This window comes from Pristiophorus japonicus, chromosome 19 (assembly GCF_044704955.1).
Source record: "Pristiophorus japonicus isolate sPriJap1 chromosome 19, sPriJap1.hap1, whole genome shotgun sequence".
In the NCBI taxonomy this organism is placed as follows: domain Eukaryota; kingdom Metazoa; phylum Chordata; class Chondrichthyes; family Pristiophoridae; genus Pristiophorus; species Pristiophorus japonicus.
The window spans coordinates 14,035,222-14,046,296 of record NC_091995.1 but is presented as its reverse complement, the minus strand read 5'-3'; the positions used below and the strand labels follow the sequence as shown (position 1 = coordinate 14,046,296).

Below are 11,075 nucleotides of genomic sequence, written 5' to 3'. Positions count from 1 at the left end.
GAGCCGCTGCAGTCTGTGTGGTGAAGGTACTTCTACAATGCTGTTCGGGAGGGAGTTCCAGGATTTTAACCCAGTGAAGATGAAGGTGCGGTGATATATTTCCAAGTCAGGATGGTGTGTAACTTGGAGGGGAACTAGAAGAAGCCCGAAGAAGCCGTGGCGTGTTGCTGCAGTGCATCTTGTAGATGGTACACACTGCAGCCACAGTGTGCTGATGGTGGAGGGAGTGAATGTTGAAGGCGGTGGATGGGGTGCCAATCAAGCGGGCTGCTTTGTCCTGGATGGTGTCGAGCTTCTTGAGTGTTGTTGGAGCTGCACTCATCCAGGCAAGTGGAGAGTGTTCCATCACACTCCTGACTTATGCCTTGTAGATGGTGGAAAGGCTTTGGGGAGTCAGGAGGTGAGACACTCACCGCATAATCCTCTGGCAGGGTGAGTTAAAAGTCGGGAGACACGGATACTCATGTGGCGCACAGACACCAACAAACGTCCAACTGTTAACCGCAGACCAGTCCAATAATTTTGTGTTACTAATTGTTCTCTAACTTATTCCAGTCTGTAAGATATTTGGTGAGGACTGGAGTCGGTTTCAGAGGTTCATTGGGGCTGGAAGACAACCGCCGAGCTCATTCGCTGCTGTCAAGATTCTCAGGTTTTATCTTCAAAATGTCATTCGAGAAAGTTTGAACAGAAACACAGCATTATAATAAATATATATATATGTTTATTGTGTAATTCTGGAGCACTCTCTCTTTCTGTAAAGGCGTGCTGGCTCTGGAAAGAGCCTTATTTACGGTCCACGCGTGTAATTTTGCTCCTGGGTTTCTGGCCGCCTTGTCCGGGCAGCTCCTGGGCTCCCCGGCGCTGGCGGCGGCTCCTCCCCCCGGGCCGCCCTCCACCTCTTCCTCGCGTTGCGGCCTCGGGCCGGCCTTTGCCCTCCCTCCCCCCGAACACGCTGGCTCGCCGCCGGTCAGCGCCCTCCGGCCGCTCCCTGCACCGAGCTCAGCTGCCGAGCGGCGGCCGCGCCTTTTTCACCTCATGGCGGACAGTCCAGAGGTTTAACTCCTTCCCCCGGGGACCCGGCCGGCGGCTGGCTGAGCGCTGCGTGCTCCCAGCTGCCGCATCTGTCTCTGTGTCTGTGTGAGTGTGTGTGAAGAGCATCCAATTTGGCTGCATTTTTCAAACTTTCAACCCCTCCCTTGGCGGATGCATCCAATTTGGTTGCATTCTTCAAACTTTCAACCCCTCCTTCTCCCCAGATGGGTGCACCCGATCGTTTGCATTCTTCAAACCTTCAACTATTTAAGTTGTGCACTTTAATTGTGCAAAGGGGACATGTTCCAAAATATTTATTTTTCCAGTGCCCTTTTTTCTGGGGGAGGCGGTGGGTTTAGGGCACTAAAAACAGAAATTATACAATTGCCCCCTGGCTAAAGGGGAGGGGGCACTAAAACCGAAAACTTTAGACATTAAAATCAATTTAAAATTTGGTTGCCGAGATGATAGAAACATAGAAAGTATGTGCAGGAGTAGGCCATTCGGCCCTTCGAGCCTGCACCGCCATTCAATGAGTTCATGGCTGAACATGCAACCTCAGTATCCCATTCCTGCTTTCTCGCCATACCCCTTGATCCCCCGAGTAGTAAGGACTGCATCTAACTCCTTTTTAAATATATTTAGTGAATTGGCCTCAACAACTTTCTGTGGTAGAGAATTCCACAGGTTCACCACTCTCTGGGTGAAGAATGTTCTCCTCATCTCGGTCCTAAATGGCTTACCCCTTATCCTTATGATGATGCACTCCAGTCCCTCCGGCAACCACCTCTCGCGGAAGGCAGCGAGCGCACCGGTGAACACCGCGTACTCCATCTCTAGGGACACCCTGGCTCGGATGTAGCCACGGAAGAGAGGCAGGCAGTCGGGCTGAACGACCCCCTCGACCGCCCGCTGCCTGGACCGGCTGATGGCCCCCTTGGCGAAGCCCAGGAGCAGTCCTACCAGGAGGCCTTCCGACCTGCCTGCTCCCCTCCGCACAGGGTGCCCAAAGATCAGGAGTGTGGGACTGAAGTGCAACCAGAATTTGAGGAGCAGCCCCTTCAAATAATGGAACCTTCAATCCCTCTCTCCCGAGGCGGGTGCAACCATGCAAACTAAACTTTCAATTCGGGCTTGCCTTACACAGATTGTTCTTCAGATAATGAAGCAATCCCTGCAGCACGACCTGGAAAATATTCAAACTTGATAAGTAGCAAGTAATATTCGTGTCACACAAGTGCCAGGCAATGACTATCTCCAACAAGAGAGAGTCTAGCTACCTCCCTCTGACATTCAACGGGATTACCATCACCTCACAGACTGCAGCAGTTTAAGAAGGCGGGTCATGACCACCTTCTCAAGGACAAATAGAGTTGGCCAATAAAATTTGGCCTTGCCAGCGACACCCACATCCCATATTTTAAAACTCATCACAATACTCTCCACTTGCCTGGATGAGTGCAGCTCCAACAACACTCAAGAAGCTTGACACCATCCAGGACAAAGCAGCCCACTTGATCGGCACCCCATCCACCACCTTAAACATTCACTCTCTCCGTCATCAGCGGACCGTGTCTGCAGTGTGTACCATCTACAAGATGCATTGCAGCAACTCGCCAAGGCTTTTTCGGCAGCTTGTCCCAAACCCTCAATCTTTAGCATCTAGAAGGACAAGGGCAGCAGAAGCATGTGAACACTGCCACTTCATCGTCGCTGGGTCACAATCCTGGAACTCCCTCCCTAACAGCACTTGTGGGAGAACTTTCACCACAAGGACTGCAGCGGTTCAAGAAGGCTGCTCACCCCCATCTTCTCAAGGGCAATTATGGATGGGCAGTAAATTCTGGCATTGCCAGCGATGCCCACATCCCAGGAATGAATAAATAAAAATGGGATTAAAAAGTCCATTAACTCAGCATACAGCAAACAGAATCTATTTAAGAACAGAATCCCCATGAACTACAGCAAAAAGAACTCATGACCGAAGCTATAGCAAAGTCTCCCGATAATAGCAAGTTTATTTCTCAAGCAAAATGTAGTGAGTAGGATAGTTACATAATAGAAATGATGTGTGCAAAATTACTCCCAGTCACTTATAGCCATGTGGTCGGCAGGCATGTTTGGCGGGGGTATTACCAAGTCATCTCCATTGTGCCCAGCACTTGAAGTGTCACTATATGCAGCCGTGTGAAAATTATCCAATTTGTTTGTGTTTCCTACATTACAACAGTGACTGCACTTCAAAAGTACTTCATTAGCTGTGAAGTGCTTTGGGACGTCCTGAAGTCCTGAAAGGGGCTGAGGACAATGTCAGTGATGCTGAAGTCCACTCTAACTGAGTGGCTCCCGCTGCTGCCCCACTTTGCTACCCCCCACCCCCTCCTGCTATTCACCACAACACCATCGTGCTCCGTGAGGTGAAAAACATTAATGAGCAATATTGACCTTCCCATTCACGAACGCCTGGAAAAACCCATCACGAAAGCACTTAAAGTTGGCGCCGGCCACTCTGGGAAACAGCAGCCGATATTGACACAGCTGGTGACAACCCACTATCCAGATGGATGGAATCGGGGCACGCATGCGACGTAAGGAACCAACGCCTCACCACTAACCCAACAGCAGAGGTCCCCTGGCTTCGACCTGCCACAAAGAGAGTGGGCAGTGCCACAGGGCACGGGCGAAGTGGCCAACTGCTCCACAAGAGTATTATGAGACAAAGAAATTGACACCGAGCCACATAAGGAGAAATTAGGGCAGGTGACTAAAAGCTTGGTCAAAGAGATAGGTTTTAAGGAGCGTCAAAGAGGAAAGAGAGGCGGAGAGATTTAGACAGGGAATTCCAGAGCTTGGGGCCTAGGCAACAGAAGGCACGGCCACTGATGGTTGAGCGATTATAATCACGGGTACTCAAGAGGGCAGAATTGGAGGAGTGTAGACATCTCGGGGGGGGGGGGCGGTTGTGGGGCTGGAAGAGATTACAGAGATGGGACGAGGCCATAGAAATACTTCATAAGAAGGAAAAAGCTTATGAGTCCCAGACCATGGATACGTCACATCGGCCTGCCCACTAAGATCTGCTGTGGGAGGTACCTCATCTCTCCTCTCGGCGTCTCATCGAATGGATAGCCAAACTAGACATCCCATAATAAGCGTTTTCCTTCTTATGAATGTAGTAGTGATGCAAGTCTTTCTATGGCCTCGCCCCTATCTCTGTAATCTCCTTCAGCCCCACAACCCCAGCCCCCACCACCCCGAGATGCCTACACTCCTCCAATTCTGCCCTCTTGAGCACCCGTGATTGTAATCATTCAACCATTGGTGGCCGTGCCTTCTGTTGCCTAGGCCTCAAGCTATGGAATTCCCTCCCTAAACCTCTCCGCCTCTCTTTCCTCCTTGACGCGCCTTAAAACCTATCTCTTTGACCAAGCTTTTAGTTACCTGCCCTAATTTCTCCTTATGTGGCTCGGTGTAAATTTTTTTGTCTCATAATACCCCTGTGAAGCACCTTGTTAAAGGCGCTATATAATTACAAGTTGTTCTTGTTAATACCAAGGTCATACTAACACAAGACTTGGGGACTGAAACCTGGTTACATTATCACTATGGAACTTACAGCACCGAAACAGACCATTCAGCCCAACTGCTCCATGCCGATGTTTACAGAGTCATAGAGTCATTATGGCACAGAAGGAGGCCATTCGGTCCATCGAGTCCATGCCGGCTCTCTGTAGAGCAAACCAGTCAGTCCCATTCCCCCGCTCTATCCCCGTAGCCTTGCAAGTTTATTTCCCTCAAGTGTCTATCCAATTGCCTTTTGAAATCATTGATCGTCTCCGCTTCCACATCCTCCTAGGCAGCGAGTTCCAGGTCATTACCATTCGCTGCGTAAAATGTTCTTCCTCACATCCCCCCTGCATCATTCCCCCTGTATCTCTTGCCCAAAATCTTAAATCTGCGCCCCCTAGTCATTGTACCATCAACTAATGGGAACAGCTTTTCAATGTCTACCTTACCTAAACCCGTTATAATCTTGTGCACCACTATAAAATCTCTCAACCTCCTTTACTCCAAGAAGAACAACCCCAGCTTCTCCAACCCAACATTGTAGCTAAAATCCCTCAGCCCTGGAACCATTCTGGCAAATCTCCTCTGCACCCTCTCAAGGACCTTCACATCCTTCCTAAAGTATGGTTATCAGAACTAGATGCAATACACCAGTTGTGGCCTAACCAGAGCTTTATAAACTATTGGTGGCTGTAACTTCTGTTGCCTAGGCCCTAAGCTCTGGTATTCCCTGTCTAAACCTCACCGCCTTTCTACCTCCATTTCCTCCTTCAAGATGCTTCTTAAAACCTACCTCTTTCACCAAGCTTTTGATCAACTGCCCTATGTGACTTGGTGTCAAATCTTTTGTCTCAATACTCCTGTGAAGCGCCTTGGGACGTTTCACTATGTTAAAGGCGCTATATAAATACAAGTTGTTGTTGTTGTTGTTGTTCAGCATAACTTCCTTGCTCTGAACTTCCCAGTCCTGGATGCGCAGAAATTTTCTCCAATTGAATATTGGGAAGACCGAAGCCATTGTTTTTGGTCCCTGCCACAAACTCCGTTCCTTAGCCACTGACTCCATCCCTCTCTCCAATTTTTGCCTGAGGCTGAACCAGACTGTTCACAACCTGGGTGTGATATTTGACCCTGAAATGAGCTTTTGACCACATATCTGCGGCATAACCAAGACCGCCTATTTCCACCTCCGTAACATCGCCTGTCTCCGCCCCTTGCCTGAGCTCATCCGCTACTGAAACCCTCATCCATGCCTTTGTTACCTCTAGACTCGACTATTCCAACACACTCCTGGCTGGTCTCCCACATTCTACCCTACGTAAACTAGAGGTGATCCAAAACTCGGCTACCCGTGTCCTAACGTGCACCAGGTCCCGATCACCCATCACCCCCGTGCTCGCTGACCTAAATTGGCTCCCGGTTAAGCAACGTCTCTATTTCAAAATTCTTATCCTTATTTTCAAATCCCTCCTTGGCCTCACCCCTCCTTATCTCTGTAATTTTCTCCAGCCCCACAACCCCCTGAGATGTCTATGCTCCTCTAATTCTGCCCTCTTGAGCCTTCCTGATTATAAATCGCTCAACGATTGGTGGCCGTGCCTTCTGTTGCTTAGGCCCCAAGCTCTGGAACTCCCTGCCTAAACCTCTCTGCCTCTCTGCCTCTCTTTCCTCCTTTGACTCACTCCTTAAAACCTATCTCTTTGACCAAGCTTTTGGTTACCTGTGCTAATTTCTAATTATACGGCTCGGTGTCAGGAAGGAAATCTGGCCTGTTTATCCGGTTCTCCCCAGGCTGAAGAAGCACAGCAGTCTTGATTTCCGTGGATGGAATAGTTGAATGCTCGGTTTAACAAGCCTAAAAAAAAAACCTTGTTTGTGACAGGTTTAAAAAAATGTGATTAATTAAAGAATGACACATTTATATTCCACCTTTCATGACCTCAGGACGTCCCAAAGCACTTTGCAGACAATTAACTACTTTTGAAGTGTAGCCACTGTTGTAATGTGGGAAACGTGGCAGCCAATTTGCACACAGCATATGATAATGACCAGATAATCTGTATTTGTTATGTTGATTGAAGGCTAAATATTGGCCAGGACATTGGGGATAACATCCCTGATCTTTTGCAACCACCTGAAAGAGCAGACGGAGCCTTGGTTTAACATCTCATTTGAAAAACGGCACCTCCAACAGTGCAGCACTCCCTCAGCACTGCACTGAAGTGTCAGCCTAGATTTTTGTGCTCAAGCCCCTGGAATGTGGACTTGAACCCACAAACTTCTGACTCAGGCGAGTGTGCTCCCACTGAGCCACAGTTGAAACAAGGTCCCTCTCAAAAATCACCCCCGCCCTTGCTGAAGTACTTTGGCCCCTGATTTCCCAACACCTCCAATTTAAAAGAAAAGGCATAATTATACTGTGTATTAATGTAAAAGACTTTCGTAACAGTAAAAAAAAATTTGTGATTCGCCACGTACTTGGAAGAAACTTCTAACGAGGAGGGAACCTGCTTTGTCAGTTCATAAATGTCACAATTTCAAAATTTGCAGATTACACAAAACGCGGAAGTAAAGTAAACAGTGAGGAGGAGTGTGGTTGACTTCAGGAAGTCACAGACAGGCTGGTGAAATGGCGGACACGTGGCAGATGGAATTTAACGCAGAAAAGTGTGAAGTGATACATTTTGGTTGAAAGAATGAGGAGAGGACATATAAACTAAATGGCACAGTCTTAAAAGGAGTGCATAAATCGTTGAAGGTGGCAGGGCAGTTTGAGAAAGCAGTTAAAAAAGCGTACGGGATCCTGGGCTTCACAAATAGAGGTAAAGAGTATGAAAGTGTGGAAGTTATGATGAACCTGTATAAAACATTGGTTCGGCCCACCTGGAGTATTGTATCCAATTCTGGGCACCGCACTTTAGGAAGGATGTGAAGGCCTTAGAGAGGGTGCAGAAAAGATTTATGAGAATGATTCCAGGAATGAGGGACTTCAGTTGTGTTGATAGACTGGAGAAGCTGGGGTTGTTCTCCCTGGAGCAGAGAAGGTTAAGAGGAGATTTGATAGAGGTGTTCAAAATCATGATGGGTCTGGACAGGATGGATAGAGAGAAACTGTTCCTTTTGGCAGAAGGGTCGAGAACCAGAGGACACAGATTTAAGGTGATTGGCAGAAGAACCAAAGGTGACGTAAGACAAAACGTTTTTATGCAGCGAGTGATCAGGATCTGGAAAACACTGCCTGAAAGGGCGGTGGAGGTAGACTCAATTTTACCTTTCAAAAGGGAACAGGATGAATATCTGATGGGAAAATATTTGCAGGGCTACGGGGAAAGGGTGGAGGAGGGAGAATAGCTGAGAGTAGGCATGGGCACGACGGGCCGAATACCCTTCTTCCGCACTAACCATTCTATGATTCTATCATTTTATAAGGCTCGGTCTGGGGATTGAAACTGGCGAGACTGCCTGTTATAGAAACTATCTGATTTTCATTACATTAAAATCAGGCGGTTTCTTTAACGGGCGCCGATTCACAACACCCATTTTACACTTGGGCGCTGAGGTGAAAATCTATCCCCTGGTTTTCTTTCCTTCCTCTCCATCATGAATATCATTTACTTCCAACTCGGTAACATCACCTGCCTCCACCCCTGCCTCAGACCATTTGCTGCCAAAACCTCTCACCCGTTCCTTTGTCACCCTTAGACATGACTGTTTCAATGCTCTGCTGGGCAGCCTCCCATCCTTCATTGTCGGTAAACTTCAGTTCGTCCAAGACTCTGCTGCCCATATCCTATCCTGCACAAAGTCCCGCCCACAAATCACCCCTGCCCTTGTTGGCCTACTTTGGCTCAAACACTTCCAATTTCACAAGAAAGAAAGACATATCCTGCATATTAACTTAAGGTGTTTACGAAACAACAATTTCTATTTATACAGCAGTTTTAACATTGTGAAACACTCCAAGGCACTTTACAGGAGCATTCATAGAATTATAGAATCATAGAAATTTACAGCACAGAAGGAGGCCATTTCAGCCCATCGTGTCTGCACTGGCCGACAGAGATATCCAGCCTAATTCCACTTTGCAGCTCTTGGTCCATAGCCCTGTAGTTTATGGCAGTTCAAGTGTACATCCAAGTACTTTTTAAAATGTGATGAGGGTTTCTGCCTCTACCACCCTATCAGGCAGTGACTTCCAGACCCCCACCACACTCTGGGTGAAAAAACATCTGCCTCAAATCCCCTCTAAACCTCCTACCAATTACTTTAAATCTATGACCATTGGTAGTTGACCCCTCTGCTAAGGGAAATAGGTCCTTCCTTTCCATTCTATCTATGCCCCTCATTATTTTACACACCTCAAGGTCTCCGCTCAGCATTCTCTGTTCCAAAGAAAACAAACCCAGCCTATCCAATCTTTCCTCATACTTAAAATTCTCCAGTCCAGGCAACATCCTGGGTAAATCTCCTCTGTACCTTCTCTCGTGCAATCACATATTTCCTGTAATGTGATGACCAGAACTGCATGCAGTACTCTAGCTGTGGCCTAACTAGTGTTTTATACAATTGAGGTATGACCTCCCTGCTCTTGTCTTCTATGCCTTGGTTAATAAAGCCGAGTATCCCATATGCCTTCTTAACCACCTGATCTACCTGTCCTGCTACCTTCAGGGATCTGTGGACATGCACTCCAAGGTCACTCTGTTCCTCTACACTTCTCAGTGTCCTACCATTTATTGTGTATACCCTTGCCTTGTTAGCCCTCCCCAAATGCATTAACCTCACACTTCTCTAGATTGAATTATATTTGCCACTGTTCTGCCCACCTGACCAGTTGATTGATATCTTCCTGCGGTTTGCAGCTTTCTTCTGCATTATCAACCACAAGGCCAATTTTTGTATCATCTGCAAACTTCTTAATTATGCCCCCCTACATTCAAGTCTAAATCATTGATATATACCAGAAAAAGCAAGGGACCCAGCACTGAGCCCCGAGGACAAAGTTTGGCACAGAGCCAAAGAGGTAGGTTTTAAGGAGTGTCTTAAAGAAGGAAAGAGAGGTAGAGAGACAAAGCAGTTTAGGGAAACAATGGAAAAACAATTACTGAGAAATAGATTGGACAATATTAATGTTGTATCTATAGATCTTCCTGTCTAGCAAAGATTGATTAGTATTATAAACCATAGTAATCACATGCAATTGGGAAATATGGAAAGGAGATGGAGTAACATTTCTATTAGGGATGATTGCTAGTAGTCTTGTCTGTATTATTTTAAGTGGCTCTTTATTCCGTTATTGTTCTTCTAATTAATATTTGTGATGGTAAAGTTGCTGATGGACACTACACATACAATGGCCCTTGCATTCTGAAACCCCTGGAGCGACAGGTACTTTCTAAAGCAAAGGTTTCAGCTCAGATCACAATTGGGATATCATTTATTGCTGGTGGGTGTTCAACTAAGAGCCAGGAGAACACGGAAAAGTAGCCATCTGCCAGTCATTGTTCTTTTAAAGCTTTGTGCCTATCTGCGATTACAACACTCTGTGAAAGAGGGCTCCAGGTTGCCTTCATCCAGGCTGCATCCAACTGAAGGCATTCCCCCACCTCCTCCATCCCTGTTAGCTTGTGAAAATTAGGTGAACTGGACGGACCTCACAAAAGGCCGTCATGGGAGCAGGGGAAAAAACAGCGGTACAAAGGAAAAGCAATTTGCTGGAAGGACCGAAACATATAGTGAGAGATTTTAAAAAACTGGGAGGGACTTCAATAAAATGCAGCTCGAGGAGACAACACTGTGTCCAAAACAGGGTCTGGCACACAGAAGTGACAGAGAAAATCTCTCTCTCTCCACAACTTGCTGAGTGTATTCCATGCATTTTATGTTTATGTTTCAGATTTTACCACATTTGCGGCATGCTGCTTATGTCTAGGTGTCTCTTTCCCCCACGGGTGCAGTTTAATATTGAGAAGAAGCCTGGAGCCCTCATTTGCATCCGGACTCCGCCCATTTTATAGGTTTCCAACCAGGTCCGCCAGTACTGTATAAAATGAGTATGTGCTGCCGCAAGTTTCCATTTCCGATTCAATTGCTGGGCTAGAATTTTTTTTGATAATTTGCTCTTCGTTATGACTGGTAGAGGAAAAGGGGGCAAAGGGCTAGGGAAAGGAGGAGCCAAGCGACACCGCAAAGTCCTTCGTGACAATATTCAAGGCATTACCAAGCCGGCTATTCGCCGTTTAGCTCGCCGAGGTGGCGTCAAGCGCATCTCCGGCCTCATTTACGAGGAAACCCGAGGAGTACTGAAGGTTTTTTTGGAGAACATCATCAGGGACTCGGTTACATACACGGAACACGCCAAACGCAGGACGGTCACCGCTCTGGACGTGGTGTACGCTCTGAAACGCCAGGGGCGGACACTCTATGGATTTGGTGGTTGAAAAATATTAATACAATTAAGACCTGAAACCCAA

At 47.1% G+C, this 11,075-nt stretch overlaps 1 protein-coding gene across 1 annotated transcript; it reads left to right on the top strand.

The window, feature by feature from the left end:
- The first annotated feature begins 10,698 nt into the window (after positions 1-10,698).
- Positions 10,699-11,075, top strand: LOC139230364 (histone H4-like). Its single transcript, XM_070862192.1, has one exon. The coding sequence runs from the start codon at positions 10,731-10,733 to the stop codon at positions 11,040-11,042; it is 312 nt and encodes a 103-aa protein (XP_070718293.1). The 5' UTR covers positions 10,699-10,730; the 3' UTR covers positions 11,043-11,075.